Below are 22,940 nucleotides of genomic sequence, written 5' to 3'. Positions count from 1 at the left end.
ATCTAAACACTCAAAGATCCTTGCCTTGCACCTTAACTTAATATTAGATTATTAATTATTTAATTCTATTGATCTCATATATATTCCGTACTTAAATCTATTTTAACATATTTTCTGTTTTTTTAGTTGCATCACTTTTCTTTATACTCAATCTCTCTATCTCTCTCCTATCATGACCATTTTTTTCCCTATTTCTCTCATTTTCAAAATTGTTTGAAATTTATAACTTGCAAATTGACGTAACTAAAAGACGAAAGGAGTATCTTATACCTAGTATATCTTGTCAAATTCACCCAATTATACTTTCCATTGTCACCAACTCACCACACCATACAATTGGTTTTGAGGAGCTCATCGTGTCTTATTAACAACAATTTACTGCTATCACTTACACCCAACTAATACACTACTACAGTACTACCAGTAGTATAACTTGATTAACAGCACAAATTTTCAAGAAACTCTTTCTAATCGAAGTTGAACACAAATCCCATCAATGGCAACACAGTTAATCTCTCCCTTAAAATCAACCTTATCCCCAATTTTTACAATCCCAGAAAAATCATCAACCCCCTTTTCTTGGAAATTAAACCCAATTTATAATCAACTCCACAAATTTTCTGCACCTAAGTTGGTTTCTGGTGGTGGGTTTTTGAAGAGTGAAAGAAGGAAAATCAGCTTCAGAACAAACTCTTACTCTTCTTCTTATTCTTCATCTTCATCATTTGGTAATTTTGATAAGAAAAATGGGAATATTATGGTTGATACTTGCTTGGTAATTCCTCCTCCAAATTATAAGAAGCCTCGTGCAATTATTAAGTTTCTTGGTGGAGCTTTTATTGGGAAGGTTTCTCATGTCACTTACAGGTTTGATTTGTATTTTATTTTAGGAGCTTTCATCATCAAATTCTATTTAATTGGAAATTAGCATTTCGGCATGTGATTAATGTTGTTTAAGGAGTTTTAATAGATCAGTAATTTACTACTTAAAACTAAAGTTTTTAGCTTTAAAGTAGGGAGCTCCCTAAGGCAGTGATGTAGATGGGATTTGATTCGAAGTTCGGGTTTTGTCCTCAGGACTTTAACGAACTAAACTAGTTGACTTTCGCTCCTTAGTGTATATGATTGCTCACATTGTTGTGTGTGTGTGTTTTATTTCAGCTGTTTAGTTGCTATATAAGAAGTTATTTGTGTTATACATGTGTGTAACAGGCATTTGGGACTTCGATTTTCGGATTTAATTTTGTGAATTTATTGTTTTTTGTTGCTAAGAGAGAAAGCTTGGATACTGAGTGTTACTGTTCTTTGTGATTTTTGTTTTTGTTTCAGCTATCTTATTGAGTTATTGGCGAAGGAAGGGTATCTTGTTGTGCTAGTTCCTTATAATGTGACATTCAATCATGAAGATGTAGCTAAGCAGGTTTATGAGAGGTTTAATGCCTGCTTGGATATCCTTCTCACTTCTGGATTATCTGAAGCCAGACTCGAAGCTTCCCAGCTTGTTGGCCTTCCTGTTTTCTCTGTCGGCCACAGGTTGGTTTTAGTTTTTACAGTTCTTCAGCCTTATGCTCATGCTTTGCTTATTGATTGTCAATTTGTCATTTTAAAAGTTATTACTTCTGGCATAGGATGATAGGAACATGCCACTAGTCTTCAGTTAGTAACAATCCTTTCTTTCTTTTGTAATTCTGGAAGTTGTGATCTCAACAAAATTTTGAGCAATTTAATCTAGTTTCAGCTTGTTACCAAACATGGATATATGGTTTCCTACACAACGGTGAATGTGGTGTACTTTTATATCATTATGTCCACACTCATCCATTGGTTTCTTGTTCTGTAACTGTCCGTAGCTAAAGGATTAGGTCATGTTTTTGTGATTGATCGAGTGTTTTGGCCTTCAATCTGTTGAACATATGACTTTTTACCATTAGAGTTGAATGCTGTGCGTTGATACCTTTAATCAGTATACTTCTGTCAACCTATTGGAAACTCTGAATGTTTCAATCATTGACTTTGCCAGTTAACAAATGATGCCTGTGCCAAAAAAATAGGTTGAATAAGACACTTGTTGGATACTAATGCTATATCATTCTCACTACATTTCCAGAGATTGTTGACCATAGTTAAATTGGTGGCTGCTTAACTTGCAGCCGGTAGAAAAAAAACATATTCTTCTCCTCTTAATATCTTTAAATGCCCTGCAGCAATGGAGCACTTCTCCAAGTTCTGACAGGAAGCTACTTTTTTGACAAACTACCAAAGGTTACTTCCTTTGTTACCATCTTATTTTCTGCTGGAGTTTTGGCATATTTAAGTAGGAATTTTGATTTCACGAACCTGTAGCATGTAGATAAAAGGAAATTGTAAATTATAATCTGTATTAACTTCAGCATTTTGCACAATGTGACGAAGAATATATCTCTTGTGGAAGGCTAATGCCATAGTTTCGTTCAACAACCGGTCAGCAACAGAGGCAGTGCCATACTTTGAACAGGTAATAGTTTTGCTTACTCATATTCTGTACCTCGTATCACAGTATCATTTAAAATTTATAATACACCTGAATATTCTTAGTTTCCAATTGCTTTTGTCTAGCTAGAGTGTCAGCTGCTCTTAGGGGCATCATGTACTTATGTAAAGCTCTCTGGTTTTCCCACAGTATTTTCTATGCTAATAATAATCAAGTCAAAATCTGCTATGCAATCTCTTGTGCTTGAATGCTTTCAATATTTGTAACCGGACTCTAGGTCTTTGGATTGGTCTTCTTCACGTGTGAGTGTGTGACAAATAGTTGCTGCCAGGGTCATTTGGCTAAGCGATCCTCACTAAACTGAGCTGATGCTACAGGTCACATCACTAAACTGCAGATCTAAAATCAAATGGGATTCTGTTATAGTGCAAAACCATGGATGTTAAGCCTTTTGGGTACTCGGTTACTATTGTTTGATGTGTTGAAGGTTTACACTCGATTTTTCCCTTTCATTATGTTTTTCTTGTTATCATATTTTTCCAACGATGATCATTATGACTTAGAATCTAGTGAATTATTGTTTGTGACTTCTGACGATGCTGCAGCATTTGAAATAATGAATTAGCTTTTGGCCTTCTATGTCAATGAAAAATTACTCATGTTATAGAATTCAGTGATTATTGATGACCAATATCAAGCTCATGTCTGGAAGTCTGCTCTAGTTGACCTCAGATGTTGTACTTTGTGGACATCCAGATTTCTGCCTTTTTTTTTTAGACTTTCATGGAACTGTATCTGATTGTCCTTGTATGACTCACAATCTAGTGTAGTGTTGCATGCATGGCATAGTGGGGAATAACACGAGCTTTCCACCGGCGGTAATTAATATGCTCTCTTGATGGTAATTGTGGTAATTATTTTGCAGTTGGGCCCTTTGATGAGTCAGGTTATGCCAATGGTGGAAACAAGTCCAATGTATTCAATGGCTACTAGTGTATCAGGTAGTATTAATAATTGCATCTGGACTTCATTTGCAATATTTTGTAAATTTGGAAACATGCTAGTTCAGCTCTAATTCTCTGATCATCTATGACAGCAAACTAGGATTTGATCTTGCATTTGAACCTTATGGACTGTACTTCTTAATACATTAACAAGATTTTAATATTACGGTATATAGGGATTTCCACTTAGCTAAATAATCTGTAAATTTTGTTTACTACTACTGTCTGTATGTTATCGTGATATTACTGGTATCTTGCATCCACATTTAGACAGCATATGTTGCTTATAGGCCCAATGAAGACGGAGATTAGCTAATTCTACTTATAGTATTTGATGTGTAGACTATTTGAGTGAAGGAACCTTTTTCAAGGCATGGTGGGTTTCCCTATATGAATCCGTTTAAATTATGAAACAGGACTGTAACTAGGTCAATATTTCAGTTGTAATGTAACAGCTTACATGAACACCTTTATGATCTAGTGTGTTACAAAGAGTGTTTATATCTTGTCCAATTTGTCTTGGAATTTCATGCCTAATCAACTTTGAACAGGACATTTCAGACTACTGAACAACCCTAAATTAGACTAGTTGGATACTAGAAATGTGACACTGTAGGCATAATCACAATTCGATTTGGCTTGTATGTAGAATGGTAGAAATCCTGTAAAGCTGGGAAAAGCATTTGAAAAACTTATTGCATGGGGTGCTCCTGTAGCACTTTCTAATGGTTGTCATAGAAGTTGCTTCACGTGTTTTGCTGCCACCTTAAATCCTTAATGCCATGAAGTTTTCAAGGTATTTATGGTCTATGGATCAGCCTTAACGAGTATTATAACCACTTGGACTATGACTATGACTATGACTTGAAGGACTATCCTGGTCATGGATTCAGCCTTTAAATCAGCCTCATTAAGTACAAGCACACTGATTACCACTTGGAAAAATGATCAGTATGTTCGTGACTGCAAGAATTATCTTTGTTGTGGACTGATATTCTCCACTTAGTTAAGGTACTAGTCATGTTTTAGATATTTGATGCCCCGTCCTCATACATTTCTGACAAGTATTTTAGGCCATAATGGCTATATTTTCTCTTGATCTCGTAATCCTTTTTGCCCTTTGCTGTTATTTAGTTTATTTGAAATAGTTAGCACTTAGCACAAAGTTAATTAAGAGTCTGAGGTTTATTAAGGATTATAATTTATGTTCCCTTTTTTTATTTTATTTTATTTTTTTTTTTTTTTTTTTGTTGATATAGGAGATGCATGGAAGGCGTTACTAGATGGAGCTGGAGCAGTAGTAGCTCAAACTGATGCCGAGTTGTTTTCTTCGGTTACTCAATTTGTTGATCAATTGCCCTCGGTGCTAAATGAGGTATACATCATGAATTCATGATTGAAGTATGCATTTTGGTTTAAATCATTAATCATCTGCAGTTTCCATTCCGCTTGTATTTAAATTGGTTTCACAATACCAGGATACTATTTCATTACAAATTTTGGTATTCAAGATCTAAGATTCTGTTTCCTAATTTTGCATGATCTGATCAGGTTAGACAGGGAGTGTCAGAGTTCAAGCCAACACCTGCAGAAAATCGTGAACGTTGCAAAAGTTCATACAACGTCCCACACACATTACTGGTAGGTTAAGGTTCCCTTGTCATCTTTATAACACATAAATTTGTCATTTACAATTTTACATTCCAGTAGAGTGTCCATCTCAGGTGAAGTTTAGTTTTGATAATATTGACGAGACTGATCTCCTCGAAGAGACTCTGAAGCCCCGTGTTAACTCCATTGGTGGGACACTTCAGAAGCTCCAACTCAGTGGTAACCACCTTACACCATGCATACAGGTATTATTCATTTAAGGATTCAAGTTTCTTCACAGCTCAAAATCTCAAATGACTTCGGGAAGAGCACATAAACTTTTATTTCCTTCTCAGGAAATTATCCATAGTGAGTGGTGACCCTGAACTATGGTCCAAACCAACCATGACTTGTTTGCATTCTCCAGAATATATCTGAATCATCAAAGTTATGTAGACTTTATGAGTTGAGAATTACTTTGGAGAATGTCAAATAAGTCGGTTATTTTGGAAAATTGCCTATGCCCCAGTACAGTGTTACCATAGATAATTCCCTTTTAATTTTTTTTTTTTTTTTTAATGAAAATTTCTTGTTAAGAAGGGCAAAGATTGATGAAGCTAACCATGCAATGAACTCAAAGATAAATATCTGTAACTTTTGCTGTCTACTGATTGAAACTGACAATAAGCTCCTGGAGTCTTTAAATGCCATCACTTTTGAGTTGGCATAGCTAATCTAAAACCTTCTTATTTGGATATTGACATTCTCAGGATCCAAAATGGCAAGTGGGTGACCTCTACACGCCTGTAGATGCTATCGCTCAAGGCCTAAAAACTGCTTCATTGAATGACACCAAAGTTCTCGCCCAAACCATAACCAATTGGTTCAAGCGTTTTGAAGAATAATACGATCAAGGCTTGCAGTGAATTATGTCCTGCATATTACAACAAGATCTCATTGCAGAGAAGGAAAGTGTGATGAATGCAGTTTTATTCCTTAGATGCAGGATGATTCGAGCCTTCGACCACAGCAGCTAATGGATTACTGTCAGAATAGTAATATGGCTTGCTGTATTCACTGAAAAGGAACGAGGTTGATTATCTGGAAGGATAAATAAGATGCCTGGGAAGTTTGTGACTTGTAAGCATATATGATACTTGTTAATACAAAAAATCATTGTATTCTAGTAGATGGAAGCTTAGCCATCGTTGACCTTTATCAGGTCAATATAAGTCTGCTTGACTTGGTAATGATCAAAGTCAAGGGGAAAAAATATATAAAATAAGCATGCAACTTGGGTTTGGAAGGATGAGGGATTCAAACCTAAGGATGTTATAATTTTTATTTTTACTTCGTATATATGTTAATGATTGGGAAATAATTGAGGTTACTTAAAATTAGTTTTAGTTTTCTTGTTAATGATTTTATTAAATAGTAAGTCAAAGCTCAAAACATCATGCTATATGCATATCTAGACCTTGACGCGGATGTTCACATTTTGTAATTAGTGTTCATTGTCAATATCTTGACATAAGATGATAGGGAGAGAATGGAGCAAGAAATATAAACATTGGATAGAATACAGGAGAGAAAAATTTTCACTAACATAACACCTTTAAGTTTTTCTTTAAACAGTGTTAAATTCATTTTTTTCAATTTGATGTTCACACCACAAATGTGATCCACAATGATGTACAATTGAGCTTGGAAAATTGGATCATTAATTGATATTAAAGCCACTTATTAGACTATCAGCCTTTTTTTTTTTTTTTTTTTTTTTTTTTTTTTTTTTTTTTTTTTTACATAATCATAATCTTTTACTGTATATATTTGCTAGAGGAGTCAATTCGAGTGATTGAGTTGGGTTTAATTTCAATTTGAGTCATACTAATTCATTATACTTATGTAAGTCAAAATCTGGATCAAATCACTTTCAGAACACATCGGATTAATTTTTGACACCTCTAATAAATCCTTTTCTATAGCACACCATCTATTTTCCATTTCTTTTAGCTTATTTTCCAAATTTTTAAACCCAACATGTTAAAAAAATTGGACACTCCAATTTGACATTGTCCAACAAAAATAAACGGATTAAGTTTAGTCCGCCCAAAAAAGAAAGCCCCCAATCTTCAAATATTTGATTTGTTCAACCAAACTATTTAATCAAAAAATCAAACTACCCCAAATTTCCACAGTAAGTTTGGAAGAAAGAAGCCGTGTTCTTAAAATAACGGGCAATTTCTTCCTTACTTCCTGCATTTTTCACACACTATATTTCTCTTTCCTCCCAATTTTTCTTCATTATTAAGCCTTCCTTTAATCCCTTCTTTCTATTTTCTTCACCTCCAATCAATTTTCCTCCAATTTTCCACTTACCCATTTTATTTCTTGCAAGTTTTCAGGTACTTTTATACTTTATATTTTTGATCGAGTTCATATTTTCTTGATTATGTTGGTTGAATGGGTAACTAAAGTGATGTAATTTACTTTTTAAGTCTTAATTTTTTGTGGGTATTTGCAATTTTTTCATTTTTATTTCTGGGTTTTTCTGCTGTTGTTGATCTCTTATTAACTTGTAAATAAGTAGCATGATGTTATAATGGAAGTAATTGAAGTTTGCTGCTATGGTTTTCTACTATTGATTAAAAATTTCGGATTCAAATTCAAAGTTTTAATTGAAAGTTTGATCGTATTGTTTAGTGAGTGCTGGTGATTGGATTGATGTGTTTTTATAATTCAAATTTAAACTGAACTCATCTCAATTTTGTGGATAATTTACTTTTCTTGGATTTATGTTAATTATGATTTGGAAGTATATGACATGTTATGCAATAATCCTTTTTCTATATGGCGTTGGATGTATAGTACACCCGGGTATATAATGAAAATTATCGAAATTGTTGATGTTATGAATTGATTTTTGCCCTTAATTGAATTGTAAGTTTCATTTTTTGTGGTTTTTTCTTGTGTTTTAAGTTGTTAGCTTGGGTCTATATTAGTCAATGGAATCTAGAGAATTTTCAAATTAAAGTTAAAAGGGATCACTTTTATGTCTATCTTTCTTGGATGTTTCTATATTCTGTCCCAATTACGATCTTGCCTTGACCAGGTTGAAGGGGTTTACTGATTCTTCTTTTCGAAGTTGCAATACAGAGTATTAATATATTAGATTTCGGTGTAAGATGTTTGTGTTTTGTATTTCGGGTTGAGTGATTGATTTGCCATGTTTATTGTATGGTTATTCCATCATATGAAGTTTTCTGCTGCTGATTTATTGTGGTATTTGGATGATTTGCAGAAACAGGCGTTGTGTAACCAGATTTGTGCCATTTAGCAGTTTTTCGAGGCATTATACATTTTCGACAATGAATGGTATTAAGAACTCCCCATTACATAGGTTTGCTAAGCCTAGCTCTGCTGGCCGGAAAGTTCCTATTGATGCAAGCTATAACCCTTTTGATTCTGATGATGAGTCTGATAAGAAGCCACCTACTCAAGGATCCTCTACAAAAGAAAATTCTGGAGCATCGAAGAATTTACCAAATTCTTCAATGACCAATTCTTCCATGACCAACCCTTTTGATGACGACATTGATGATCGAGAGAAAGAAGTGAGTTCGTCCACCTCTAAATTCTCCTTCACCTATGCACAGAGGAACAAATACAAGAACGATTTCTATGACTCAGGAGGTGTGGACAATCATAATGTAGAAGAACTAGAAAATTATTCCGTGTACAAATCTGAGGAGACAACCAAGACTGTTGACAATTGTTTGAAGATTGCTGAGGGTATAAGAGATGATGCTACTAAGACATTAGTAACTCTCCATCAGCAAGGTGAACAAATTAGAAGAACTCATGACGAGGCTGTACATATTGACTATGATTTAAGTCGGGTATGATTTTCTTACTATTGTTCATTACCAATGATATTGTGTGTGTTGTGTGTGTGTGTGTGTGTGTGGAAGACACCCTCAATCTAAAGTAGCATGACCACCTAAAATTGTATCTCTTGGGATCTAATTACCATGCTTCACACGTCATAATATCTTTGTTACCTTTTCATTAGGCCATTGAACATATAATGTATATCTGTTCTTAATTAGAAGTTGAACGAATTGTCATGGATGAATCAGAAATATATGCCTTTTGATCTTTGTGTCGTTTTCCTTTTCTTTTATTTTTTTTTTAAGTTTTCCTATCTGAATATTAACCTTTTTATAAAAGACCTGTGATAACCTTTTTATAACCCCCACCCTCTACAGTCTACACACACACAACGCACAAACACTTGCTCACAATTGCCTTCCCTCCACATACTGAAGCACACACATAGAAACATGTGCAAAAACACTTTATCACAACTGCCGCCCCTCCACTACTGAAGCACACACATAGAGAACATGTGTGCAATAGTATTGTGACATGAACTGCTCTGTTTATTGGAGATACTGGACTAAAGATCACTATCCGTTAAATGGATTTGAGTTTTGTGTAATAGTTAATGGATGAGTGAGAGTGACACAGGACTAGCTCAATTCATGCCACTTTTTTGTGCTTGGGTTGTTATAAAGAATTGAAATATGAATACAATTCTTCTTTTTCTATGGCCTATGAACTTAACACACCACATGCTAGAGACTAATAGTCATTATGTTAGACCACTTCCCTTTTCTTTGAAAGATATATCATATAACAATGTACGGGTAAAATTAATGTGTTTTCTTTCTCCCAAGGTATACCTTTCACTGTGGATTGGTGGTTATCTTTGATAATCCTGCATAATTTCTTCTGTTATTATATTCATGTATTAGGATTCTAGTTATTTCTTCTTTCTGAAATCTTGGATTATATCATTTCCTTTAGTTTAAGGACCCGTGATTAAATATTTGTTCAATGATTGCAGGGGGAAAAGCTTTTAGGAAGTCTTGGGGGGCTATTTTCTAGGACTTGGAAGCCAAAAAAGACTGCTCCTGTTAAAGGCCCTGCTGTTTTGAGAGGTTTGTGTCCCACTTCTCTTGCTCTATATTTAATGTTGGAGACATAGCTTTGCCTCTTATATCTCTTTCTCAACAGATGATCCTGTTTGGAGCAAGGGTAGCCACTTGGAACAGAGGGAAAGACTGGGATTGACATCTGCATCTAATGGGCGTTCAAAGTCACGGACTCCACCTCCTGAACCCACAAATGCGTTACAAAAAGTTGAGGTATGTTAGAAGATGTTACTCTTTGAATTTGGTGGGAGCTTTATCAACTGCTTTTTAGTGTCACCAAGGCACTTTGTTATAATATTATAATAACATGTATCTGTTTCTATTGCGTATATGCTCTATCAACCAGATTCAATATTCACATCTCATACAAGTCGTCGTCCCTGTCACTTAATTAAGTTGGAGAGATGATAAAATTGGTTTTACTATTATCTTTGATTTCCTAAAAAACTTGTTGTATTCTTAATTATAGGTATTGGCCAATTGGGATAACGTAATAACTAAAAAAAAATTTATGCGTGTCATTACTTATTGTGCTAATCCTCTTCTGCTATCTTTGCTATAACAGGTGGAAAAGATGAAACAAGATGACGGTCTGTCAGACTTAAGCGATCTTCTAGGGGAGCTGAAGGTTATGGCACAGGACATGGGGTCTGAGATTGAGCGGTTAGTGTTATTTTTATTAACCCTTGCCTGTTTCCGAACTTGAGACACTTGCTAATGCTACCTTCAGCAAATACTTAGGTTTGGCACCATTTGTTGTTTTTGCTGCCTATTGTTTTGTCAAAACCTTTCTAACTCAGATTTGTTGTAACCATTTCAGGCACAACTCCTCATTGAATGGCCTTGATTATGATGTGGAAATCTTGAACGATAGAGTTAGAGGTGCGACCCAACGTGGCCGCCGGTTACTAGGAAAATGATGATCTGGAGTGTCTGCCTGCAGCATGGTAATCCCAACTCAAGAATGGCACTGTTACTTAAACTTCATTGTTAGAAACATGTTAATAACTACTATAATTGTTGGTTGGGACTTTAGGGTATTTGGGCAAGTGATAGTCAAGAGTTTGGGAAACTAGGGAAGAGAAACAGGAGATTTTAACTACCTTGATATTTGTTTATATTCACTGTATCAGTATTCGATGTTGCATTAGCTTGCGAATTATGTAAACAATAAATTTTCAAATTTTCGGTCACATAATGCATTATCATTACTTTTTCGGATCTTCATGTTACAGTATATTGTCATATTTAGGTCTTCATCAAGAATTCACCTGGGATATTGAATCGTGTTCACAGTAACCACAAGTAGCGTTTGGTTAGCTTGATGCTCATTTTGGGATGAATGAAAATTTTGGTTAACTTTGGATTGATACTAGCAAATAGAAATTACTAGTTGATTCTCTATAACATTTCATATTATCATAGATCAATTGATCTTTTACAATGATATTTCTTCCAAAAGAAAAGAAAAATCTCGAAAATATTGTTTTACATTAATTTGATAACCTGATAAACTTGAATAGTTCGACTATAATCTCATGTTGTGATAAACCTGATAAGCAAGACTTCGAACTTTCTAAGCATCATTAATAATCTGTGTTCATCTTAGCTTGAAGATCATCCGTTGTCGGCTGTTGCTTCATTTCAAGGATAGACTTAACTTTGGGGCGGAAGAAAGAGTAGACAACGGATTGGCGTTGAGCAACCTCCAGCTGAGAGACACCATCTGCATAAGCGTTGGTGATATGAGCCGGGTCAGAAAGAGAGGTGTTCTGTCGAAAACCATCTAGGGTGCGACGCTTAGTGTATTCTCTGATGTTGTAGTCAGGGAATTTCCGGGCTGTGCGGAGGAGTGCGCGAAGGAGAGAAACTACCTCTGCCCTTGTTGGGGTTGTGATATGGGTTGCCATGAGATGAACTTGAGAGGGAGAGAATTAGAGAAGTAGAAATGAAATAAGGTTTGCGTTTGTGTTTGGGAATGTGAATAAAAGTGTTAGTTGGAGATGCTTGTTTGTTTGATGATGCTTAGTGCCACGTGAACAATTTAATGCCGCAAATATGAAATAGTATGAGAACTTTTTAGGAAGAATTGACGTGTTGAAAGCGAAAAAAGGGCAACAGATGGAGTTCTTAAATTTTTTGATTTTTGAGGTTAAAATGTACGACGTATAAAGTTTTTGGCATAAAAAATCCTTGACATTTCTAACAAAATCTCACATTATGCTGTGGTTTTCGGCTTTTTAGTCAACACATCCTAATTAACATTTGAGAGTAGTAAAACAACTTTTTTTTTTAAGTCAAGTGGTAAATTATTGACAAATTTTGTTATTTAGTTAATGATATTTTCTCTCCTTAATCCTTATCCATCAATTAAGTAAATTTTTTAATTAGGTTTGTGCCATGGCAATGGGAAATGCCTTTTAAGTGGTAAAAGTAAAAAAAAAATCTTTTTTTATAATTTTTTTGATTTTAAAAGTGTTAAAAATAAATATTTAAAATAATTAAAATCAAAATCATGCTTTTTAAAGAGGTAAAAGTAAAATTCTTTCAAAAAAAAAAAAAAGGTAAAAGTAAAATATAAAGAAAAATCCCTTAATTTTTTCACAAAATACTTTTAGTAACTCTATGGGCATGAACATGGCTTTGTTTTCCATATAATTAATTATGATATCATAATTTTGAGTCAATAGTTTATTGAACATTTAAAAAACATATGTACTCCGTATATATTATGGAGTAAATGCTTATGCTTATGCTTGTATGCAAATCTAAGGGTTCGTATGTATCATTATTGTGAATAAATTACAAGTACGACATTTGCATTTGTTATTCTTTGTGTTTTAAGGAAATAACAACAAGTGCTGAGACTGCTGACCATTTGACCAGGCCATATCAAACTAATCAATTAATTGATCATACACATCCTTGGAAATAAAACCTTGATAAGATTATATTTGTTATGAAATATATAGAAATTAGAGGATTAAGAGAAGAAGGTAATAAGAGAAGTATTACTACTTTTATGTATTACTCTTGGTAATATTTTGTGTATCATACAAGTGAAATTACATGGCTATTTATAGTAGTAAAAACCACTATTACATTGTGGGCTATAACCTTAGAGGGTGGCAATTAGGGTTGGCTACTACATTAAATGTAATGAAGAAATTGGAGTGTGGACATTCACACCTTGACTAAATTAATTAACTCTTAACACTCCCCCTTGAATGTCCATACAGAATAGGGTATATGTTGCCTCGTTAAAACCTTGCTAGGTAAAACCCTTTAGGATAAAAGCCATAGCTAAGGGAAAAGAGTACAACAATATATTACTATATGCTTTAGTGTACTGCCTCATTAAAAACCTTGTCAGGAAAAACCCATTGGGATAAAAACCTGATCGAAGGGAAAAAGAGTGCAGTGCATATAATGCTCCCCCTGATTTTAACATAGTTTATGAAGACGACGCATCCCAATCTTGTGGACCAACCGCTCAACACTCTTCGAAGGTAGGGACTTTGTAAACAAGTCTGCAAGATTATCAGATGATTGGATCTGTTGGACATTTATCTTCCCTTCCTTCTGCAAATCGTGTGTAAAGAACAGTTTTGGGGATATATGTTTAGTCCTATCACCTTTAATATATCCTTCAGTTACTTGTGCGATACATGCAGTATTATCTTCATAAATGATGGTTGGACTTTCAGTTACTTCTTTCATCCCACATTCTTCTTGGATATTGCCGATCATTGACCTTAGCCATACACACTCACGTCCTGTTTCATAAAGGGCAATCAACTCAGCATGATTTGATGATGTCGCAGTTAAGGTTTGCTTTGTTGATTTCCAAGAAATTGCAGTTCCACCATAGGTGAACAGATATCCAGTTTGTGACTTGGCGTTTTGTGGGTCTGATAGATATCCAGCATCTGCATATCCGATGAAGGTGGCATCTTGCCTTGATTGATAAAACAAACCAAGATCTTTTGTTCCTCGTAGATATCGTAGTAAGTGTCTTACTCCTTTCCAGTGTCTCTTCGTTGGTGCGTTGCTAAACCTGGCTAACAAATTCACAGAAAAAGCTATGTCTGGTCTAGTATTGTTAGCTAGATACATTAGAGCCCCAATTGCACTTAGATATGGTACTTCAGGACCAAGGACATCCTCGTTTTCCTCTCGAGGTCTAAATGGATCATATTTCATAGTCAAAGACCGAACAATCATCGGGGTGTTTGTTGGGGTCGCTTTGTCCATGAAAAAACGTTTTAACACTCTTTCGGTGTAGTTAGACTGATGGACGAAAATACCATTATTTAAGTGCTCAATTTGCAATCCAAGGCAAAATTTAGTTTGTCCAAGGTCTTTCATCTCAAATTCTTTCATCAAGTATTTTGCAGTTCTTTCAAGTTCATTTGGGGTTCCAATGATATTCAAGTCATCAACATAAACTGCAACAATTGCAAACCCTGATTGTGATCTCTTAATGAAAACACAAGGACTGATTTGATTATTCTTGAACCCTTCTTTCATAAGGTATTCACTAAGACGATTATACCACATCCTCCCAGACTGTTTTAATCCATAAAGTGACCTTTTTAATTTTATGGAAAGTAAATGTCTAGGCTTGTGGTTTACTGGTAATTTTAGTCCATCTGGGACTTTCATATAAATATCTGTATCGAGTGACCCATATAAATATGCGGTCACTACATCCATCAATCGCATCTTTAGTCCTTCTGAGACTGTCAAGCTTACCAGAAATCTTAACGTAGTTGCATCAACTACGGGAGAATATGTCTCCTCATAATCAATCCCTGGAATTTGAGAAAAACCTTGGGCTACAAGTCTTGCCTTGTATCTAACAATTTCATTTTTCTCATTTCGTTTTCTCACAAATACCCACTTGTATCCAACTGGCTTTACACCTTCTGGTGTAAGGGTTATTTTTCCAAACACTTCTCGTTTTTCGAGTGACTTTAACTCTGTCTGCATTGCCTCTTTCCATTTTGGCCAATCATGCCTGCAACGACATTCTTCCACTGTTCTTGGTTCACTATCATTTTCGTCAGATGCCATTTCAATTGCAATGGAATATGCAAATATTTCATTTACGATAACATCATTTCTATTCCAATAATTCCTGGTAGAAACAAAATTTATTGAAGTTTCATTGTTATCGATGTTATGGTCATCTTGTTCATCCCCTTTCGGATTATCATCTTTTTCTCTATTCTCATCTGTACTTTGTCTTTCTTGACCTTCTGTAAGGGGAATATTGTCGATCTCATCAGGTCTTTTTAATTTTCTTGGTTTAGAGTCTTTTGAACCAAGTGGTCTTCCACGCTTTCGGCGTGCTAGAGATTCATTTTCAGTGATCTTATCACCAGAAGGAATTTCAATTCGTGCAGGGGCATTTTCAGCTGGTATATGTGATTTTGTCACTTTCTTTGCATCTATAAATGCATCAGGCAGCTGATTTGCAATGCTTTGTAAATGAACAATTTTCTGAACTTCTTGTTCACACATATTTGTTCGTGGATCAAACATTGACAATTGTGTTGCATTCCAAATGATTTCTATTTCTTTTTTTCGTGGGTCCACTTTCTCTCCCCCTAAGGCTGGGAATACTGTCTCATTGAAATGACAGTCGGCAAATCTGGCCGTAAATAAATCACCGGTCATTGGTTCAAGATATTTAATTATGGAGGGTGATTCAAACCCAACATAAATTCCCAGCCTTCTTTGTGGACCCATCTTTGTACGTTGGGGTGGAGCAATAGGAACATACACCGCACAACCAAAAATTTTTAGATGTGAGACATTAGGTTCTCGACCAAAAACTAATTGTAGTGGTGAGAACTTATGATAAGCAGTTGGTCTCAATCTAATTAGAGTTGCCGCATGTATTATGGCATGACCCCAAGCAGATGAAGGCAATTTTGATCTCATCAATAATGGCCTTGCAATCAATTGTAGTCTCTTAATTAATGACTCAGCAAGTCCATTTTGTGTATGAACATGAGCTACTGGATGTTCTACAACAATTCCAATCGACATACAATAATCATTAAATGTTTGGGATGTAAATTCCCCAGCATTGTCAAGCCTTATTCTTTTTATTGTATGGTCTGGAAATTGTGCTCTTAGTTTAATAATTTGAGCAAGGAGTTTTGCAAAAGCAACATTTCTACTGGATAAGAGACTTACATGTGACCATCGAGTTGAGGCATCAATTAATACCATAAAATATCGGAATGGTCCACATGCAGGATTAATTGGTCCACAAATGTCTCCTTGAATCCTCTCTAAAAATGTTGGAGATTCAGTAGCAATTTTGTTCATAGATGGTCTTATTATTAATTTGCCAAGTGAACATGCAGAGCATGTTAATTCATCTGATCGAGGGATTTTAACATTCCTAATTGAATGTCCTACTGAATTTGCTATAATCTTGTGCATCATTCCTGTACCAGGATGACCCAAACGATCATGCCATAAATTTAGCAGATTCTTATTATCTAACTTCTGGTTAGATATCGAATTTATTTCAACTGGTCGTATATCTATATGATATAACCCTGAAGAATATGCTGGCAATTTCTCATACACATGTTTCTTGCCATGTTTTTCTGCCGTGAAGCATAAATATTCCTTTTGATCCACTATCATTGTTTCTAAATGAAAACCATTTTGACGCACATCTTTAAAACTTATAAGATTTCTTCGAGATTTACTCGAATATAAAGCGTCATTAATGATTAATTTTGTTCCATTTGGGAGTATTATGCAAGCTTTTCCAGAACCTTCTATTAGCTTGGCTGACCCAGAAATGGTATTAACATTTGCTTGAAACAATCTTAACTTTAAAAAATATTTTCTATCCTTCAGAATAGTGTGTGTTGTTCCACTGTCCAAAAGGCATTGAAATTTGGAACCAACTTCGGGCAGATCCATATCTTCATAAAATAATAAGTATAAGATTAGTTTAAGATAATTAAACTGGACTTACTTTATTAATGATGAAAAATTAAAAGTACATAACTTGAACATGAAAAAAAAAACATACAAGAAAAGTACATAATGAAAACATAATACATATCATAGTAATTGATGAATTATCTAAACATGATTATTCTCTCCAAAGATAAATTCACCACCAGCTTCACCATTGTCTATGTGGAAATCAGACACATCAAGGCTAATTCCAGGGACATTTTCTTCATTAACATAATTTGTTTCGGCATGTTTTTCTTTCCCTTTAATGGAAGCCTGGTATAGTTCTACCAGATGTTTGGCCGTACGACAAGTACGTCCCCAATGTCCAGTCATGCCACATCTATAACATGTGTCTTTTCCTTTTGTGGTGGCTTGATTTTTGTTTCCTTGTTGATGCCCCCTTTGAGTGTTGTTTCTAGGGGGAAATTGGCCTCTACCACGGCCATAACCACGTCCACGGCCACGTCCACGGAAATTTCCACGACCTCTGCCACGGTTATTATATTTTCCACGTCCACCTCTATGAGCAACATTTGTCTCAGGTGGATTTGAGCTTTCTACAGCATTTGTTTCATTGAATGCTTGAGACCCAGTTGGTCTTAGGTTGTGATTCTTCAACAGAAGATCATTATTCTTTTCAGCAACCAATAATGTAGAAATAAGCTCAGAATATTTTGCAAAGCCTCTTTCACGGTATTGCTGTTGCAATACAATGTTGTTAGCATGGAATGTAGAGAGTGTTTTCTCTATCATTTGCACTTCAGTGACTGGTTGATCACAATATCTCAATATTGATACGATTTTATATAGTGATGAATTATAATCACTGACAGATTTAAAGTCCTGAAATCTCAGGTTTGTCCACTCAAATTGTGCTGAAGGAAGGAGTACCCTTTTATGGTGGTCATATCTTCCTTTCAGGCTATCCCATAGTTCTCTGGGATTTTCCACCATTAAATACTCAGTTTTCAAACTGTTATGTAAATGATGCCTTAAGAGAACTATAGCTTTTGCTTTCTCTTGATCAGTTGGAACTTTAACTTGAGCAGGGGCATCTTTTTCGTTTCCTGGGATGGTAATTTCTTTGATTGTATGTTCCAATCCCTGAGCCTTTAAATTCATTTGGGCATCAACTGTCCATTCAAGATAATTATGTCCGGACAAGTCTAATACGTCAAATTGTCTTTTCATCAAGTCTCCCATTTTAACTACAATCAAATAGGTAATTATTATTAAGCCAATTAAGCAAGTGATAATTAAAGTAATCAAATTGTAATCATAATAATAATCCATTTAAAACATATTTGCTTCTCCCCCTTGGGTTATTATTATGATGTACATAAAGTTAAGCTAAAATTAAACATGATAATTACGTTAGTAACGACAACAACAATAATAACAATGATAATAATAACAATAACAATAAATACTACTACTATTACTATATCACCGACAACAACAACAACAATAATAATATTAATATTAATGACATACATTAATGATAAGACAAAAGGAACATTTATTATAACAAAATGCACTTATAATCTACCTAGAAGACAAAAAAACTTGAAGTACTACGGAGATTACATGCATGAATTCCCTTTGTCGAAAAACCGAGCGCTACTTATGTAAAATGATGAAAATCATCATTGCCATTAATAAAACTACTAGGGCCATAATTAAAACTAAATATAGTTTTAATTTCCTTAAATCTTCTTCAAAGGTAAAGGGGTGTGGTGGTTGTCGGTTGTCGACGGGGAACATGGTGTGTGACCGGTGTAAATGGAGGAAGAAGAAGAGGAGATAATTTGGGTAAAGTTTAAGGAGGGGATAAGGTTTGTATGGTGAAATAAGGGGGTGTAATCCGCCTTTTATAGGGGGGTAAATTATCCGTTTCAGCTTTACACTACTGTAAAAATATCATACAATGTTCTAGTAGACTGGTAAAATAATTGTAATCAAACTATTAATATTTACAAACGTAAATAAGTATCACACTGGGATGCAAGCCGTAGTGGTCCGAGAACCCTAATCTATTCATGAGGTCAAGGGTTCGAAAACTGAAAGAAACATAAAAGTGTGTAATCTAAAAATTAAATAAATATAAAGGCTGCATCATTTTTTTCATTTCAGTAATTATGCACAAGTAAGTAAGTATAAACATGATTTGTGTGACCATGAAATTTACTTTATTAACATGCATACAACAAATATTTCCACATGCAAAAGTAATTATATATTACTTTCTATAACCATGCATGAGAGTTACTAAACTAAATATCATAAATAAGGTATGTATTGATATCCTCATTTTTAATCAACATGGCTAATTATGTGGAGTAATTTTGTGGAGAAATATATTGTGAGTTTCTGGTATAGAGGATCCCATATGGGCAACTATAGAGCATACTCCTTAAAATATATTTCGTGAAGGAAATTGAATCTTTGTAAAAATTGGATAATCGGTATAAGTATACCTGATTGAAGATCGTGCTGATAACGTGTTATGAAATATATAGAAATTAGAGGATTAAGAGAAGAAGGTAATAAGAGAAGTATTACTACTTTTATGTATTACTCTTGGTAATATTTTGTGTATCATACAAGTGAAATTACATGGCTATTTATAGTAGTAAAAACCACTATTACATTGTGGGCTATAACCTTAGAGGGTGGCAATTAGGGTTGGCTACTACATTAAATGTAATGAAGAAATTGGAGTGTGGACATTCACACCTTGACTAAATTAATTAACTCTTAACAATATTCTCTTTTTCATAACTTTAGTCAAAATTTCCCTTTTACAAAAAAAAAAAAAAAAAAAAAAAAAAAAATATATATATATATATATATATATATATATATATAAAATAAAAAACTAGTCAAAATTTAGTCCGTATTATTAGACACTAATTCTCGTACGAGATGGCGATTTCCAATAAATTATCTAACTTGACTTTGCATGAAATTAAATCAAGTTTATGGACTGGATTCATGCATTTTAATCAGAGTTAATGCTTCACTAATTAATCTTAGTGAACAACAAAGTATGACCAATTGACCACTCCCATCTATAAATACCCCAACTCAATTATCGTTTTTGGCTCACAAAAAAAAAATACAATAATACTTTAATTTCAACTTACTACATAATTTTGCACTACTTAAATAAATCTACTAGCTTTATAATATGGGTGGCAAAGGTGGTGGCGGCGGAGGAAAAGGTGGAGGTGGTGGTGGAGGAAAAGGTGGAGGCGGTGGTGGTGGCGGAGGAAAGGGTGGTGGTGGTGACGGAGGTGGGAGAAGTGGCGGGGGAGGAGGAAAAGGTGGTGGCTCGAAAGGAGGAGGTGGTTATATGGTTGCACCCGGAAGTGGTGGATCGTCTTACATATCTAGGGGTGCATTTGAGAGTAACCCAGGGGGTTACTTTTCTGGATTTCATGCTGGTGAGAAAGGGAGCAAGTAACTAGCAAGAAGCTTGTTAAATCTGGTAGTTATATATATCTAAGTATGTATTGTATATATTTTTAGTACTTCTGCATGGAATAGTTCCATGTGTTTATGATGATGCTCTTGTTATCTTATATTAGTACTAAATAAAAGGCATCTTGAATTTATGGTCATCTTATTAGAACTTATCGTAGCTGTAAATTATATAAAAAAAAATAAACCATACCCTTACTAATAATGGTTCTCAAAGCTTTTCTAGTTTTCTGAATCAAATGAAAAGAAGGTGGACAAATGTGATTATAAAACTCGGATAGTAGCTAATTAACTAGCTGTCAAATCATCACACCATTGTTCAAAACTTAGCATTTCCTTTATCATAGAATCTAATACAATTATTCTCTTATATGGTTACTTTGAACACATGTTACATTTAATTAACCACTCCGTGTATTCATATTATATTATTTCCTCCATCTCATAATATAATGACCGTTCATAGCTATTCATCTCATCATTATCCATCCATGAAATGAAAAGATAGGTCCACACTATCAGAAATTAAAATGTAATTGCAATAACTACCTTGAAAGAATTGCAGTAAGTTTTTCTTTGTCATTTTTAACAATACTAATCCTTATTTTGATTATATCTTTTAATAATAACCTCATAAGAAATAATTTTAAAAAAGTGTGTAGATTAAAAAAGTAATAAAAAAAAAAGATGTAGATTTTTCAAAAAAGAAGTATATAGATTAAATAAGTAATTAAAGAAATATGTAGATTAAAGAAGTAAATAAAGAAATATGTACAGCTATGTATATATATTGATACTACATTAGCAAACAAAAAATAAAATTACAACTTGTAAACTTATTTATTTCCCGAAAGATTTATATGCACGGTACTTTCACCTTTATTATTATGTACAAGCTATTACGATCATGTGATTGTTTACCTCTTAATATAATTAATTAATATATATTTGTTTAAATATAAAGATAAAAAAAATGAGTGTAATGTTAAATGTATTGATTTACAGGGACTAGTCTTATTTTGTGAGTCATACTCCCTTATTTTGGGAATATGATTATAGGAGTGATTTTTCATGTGCATTTGACCAGTTGTGCAACAACTTTCGTGGAATCCCCAGTCAATTACAGTACTATCCACAATGTCACTAATGTGATACATGGAAAAAAATTTCTTAATAACATTCTCAAAATCATTACCATATTGTTTGCGAATGGAATTGTTTTTACTTATTTTTAATAAACATTATTCAAATATTTATAATATGACGAAATCATGATTTATTTAATAATATGTAAATGAGTATTCAATTAATGCACATAATTATATGTATTATCTATGTGCAATATAATTTTTATGTAGTTATATATAATTTGTTAATTTATTTTTAATTTTATATAATTTGTTAATACATAATTTTTTTAACATTATTTATCAATTTAATTTTTCATATCTTATTATTATGTTTCTATACTCATTTTCATAGAAAACAATTTACCTTATAAGGTCAAACAAATTAAAACAAATCGGAGTGGTTTTAAAAAACAATATACCTTATAAGGTCAAACAAATTGGAGTGATTTTAGAATCTTACGTTTGCACATCATCGATGATGAAGATACAATTGAGGAACAATAATGGGAGGTAAGATTAAGGGTGTTTGGAAATGCCGATAGAAATGCATATGACGGTCATCAAGTTTCGGCCCTAATATTTCAGAGATGTTTTTTTTTCGTTGTGTTTGTCCAAAAGACAAAATACCAGGAAAAAATATAGAAGATCAAGTAGTGGGGGTTAAGTTAGATATTATACCTTTTGCGTTGTGGTTGTCCGAAGAAATAGATAAACATAGTATTGAAAATTGGCCTGGAACAAGAAGATTTAAGGGATTTGTTTCCGAAATAAGGAAAATGGCTAGATTAGTGGGATCACTAATGTATCAACATCATGTGAATGATAATTTTCTTGGAATTTCACTCCCTTTGCGTTTGTAAAGCAAGGAAACTTATTGTATGACGATGGGTGAAAAGTATATTGCAGTAAGTGTGTATTATTATTTAATTTGTTTTTTCATACTTTTAAGAGGTTATCAAGTACGTATAATAAGGAATTTTTTTGACTAAGAAATTGCACATGAATTTGTAGGTAATGACTCGATTGAAGGAATCAAGTTCGATATGCATCAATTTAGAAAGTTTATCGATAGGATCGTTCAGGTCACAAATTTTGATAGGTGTTTCCATAAAGAAGACAACAGTTCTGTTGTGAGAGTGGCGCAAGATCTTTATGCAAAAACTTACGTCGAAAGTGTTACCTCTGTGAAAGAAATACAATAGGTTTAATTTTCTACATTATCATTGTATTTATTTTTATATGTATAACTACTAATCAAATCATAGATTAG

The 22,940-nt window shown here is 33.9% G+C and overlaps 2 protein-coding genes across 4 annotated transcripts; both read left to right on the top strand.

Annotated features, from left to right (window-relative positions):
* The first annotated feature begins 379 nt into the window (after positions 1 to 379).
* On the top strand, positions 380 to 6,526 carry LOC145567341 (uncharacterized). Of its 3 annotated transcripts, none has more exons than XM_081626601.1 (9): positions 380 to 867; positions 1,330 to 1,533; positions 2,205 to 2,262; positions 2,432 to 2,494; positions 3,396 to 3,471; positions 4,734 to 4,849; positions 5,026 to 5,115; positions 5,187 to 5,330; positions 5,835 to 6,526. In XM_081626601.1, exons 1-9 carry the CDS (start codon positions 497 to 499, stop codon positions 5,967 to 5,969), a joined length of 1,257 nt encoding a protein of 418 aa, XP_081482727.1. In that variant the 5' UTR covers positions 380 to 496; the 3' UTR covers positions 5,970 to 6,526. The 3 variants fall into 3 exon arrangements, with proteins under 3 accessions (XP_081482727.1, XP_081482729.1, XP_081482728.1); XM_081626602.1 differs by having other exon boundaries at positions 390 to 867; positions 5,199 to 5,330; XM_081626603.1 differs by lacking the exon at positions 1,330 to 1,533.
* Positions 6,527 to 7,165: 639 nt separating this feature from the next.
* On the top strand, positions 7,166 to 11,282 carry LOC145568487 (SNAP25 homologous protein SNAP33-like). The gene is made up of 6 exons (XM_081627911.1): positions 7,166 to 7,469; positions 8,366 to 8,963; positions 9,974 to 10,067; positions 10,144 to 10,274; positions 10,627 to 10,724; positions 10,882 to 11,282. The coding sequence occupies exons 2-6, from the start codon at positions 8,433 to 8,435 to the stop codon at positions 10,979 to 10,981; spliced, it is 954 nt and encodes a 317-aa protein (XP_081484037.1). The 5' UTR covers positions 7,166 to 7,469; positions 8,366 to 8,432; the 3' UTR covers positions 10,982 to 11,282.
* Positions 11,283 to 22,940: the final 11,658 nt, after the last annotated feature.

Source organism: Chenopodium album, chromosome 11, assembly GCF_948465745.1.
Source record: "Chenopodium album chromosome 11, dcCheAlbu1.1, whole genome shotgun sequence".
In the NCBI taxonomy this organism is placed as follows: Eukaryota; Viridiplantae; Streptophyta; class Magnoliopsida; order Caryophyllales; family Amaranthaceae; genus Chenopodium; species Chenopodium album.
The sequence above is the reverse complement of the archived record's forward strand: the minus strand, read 5'-3'. Positions and strand labels throughout refer to the sequence as shown.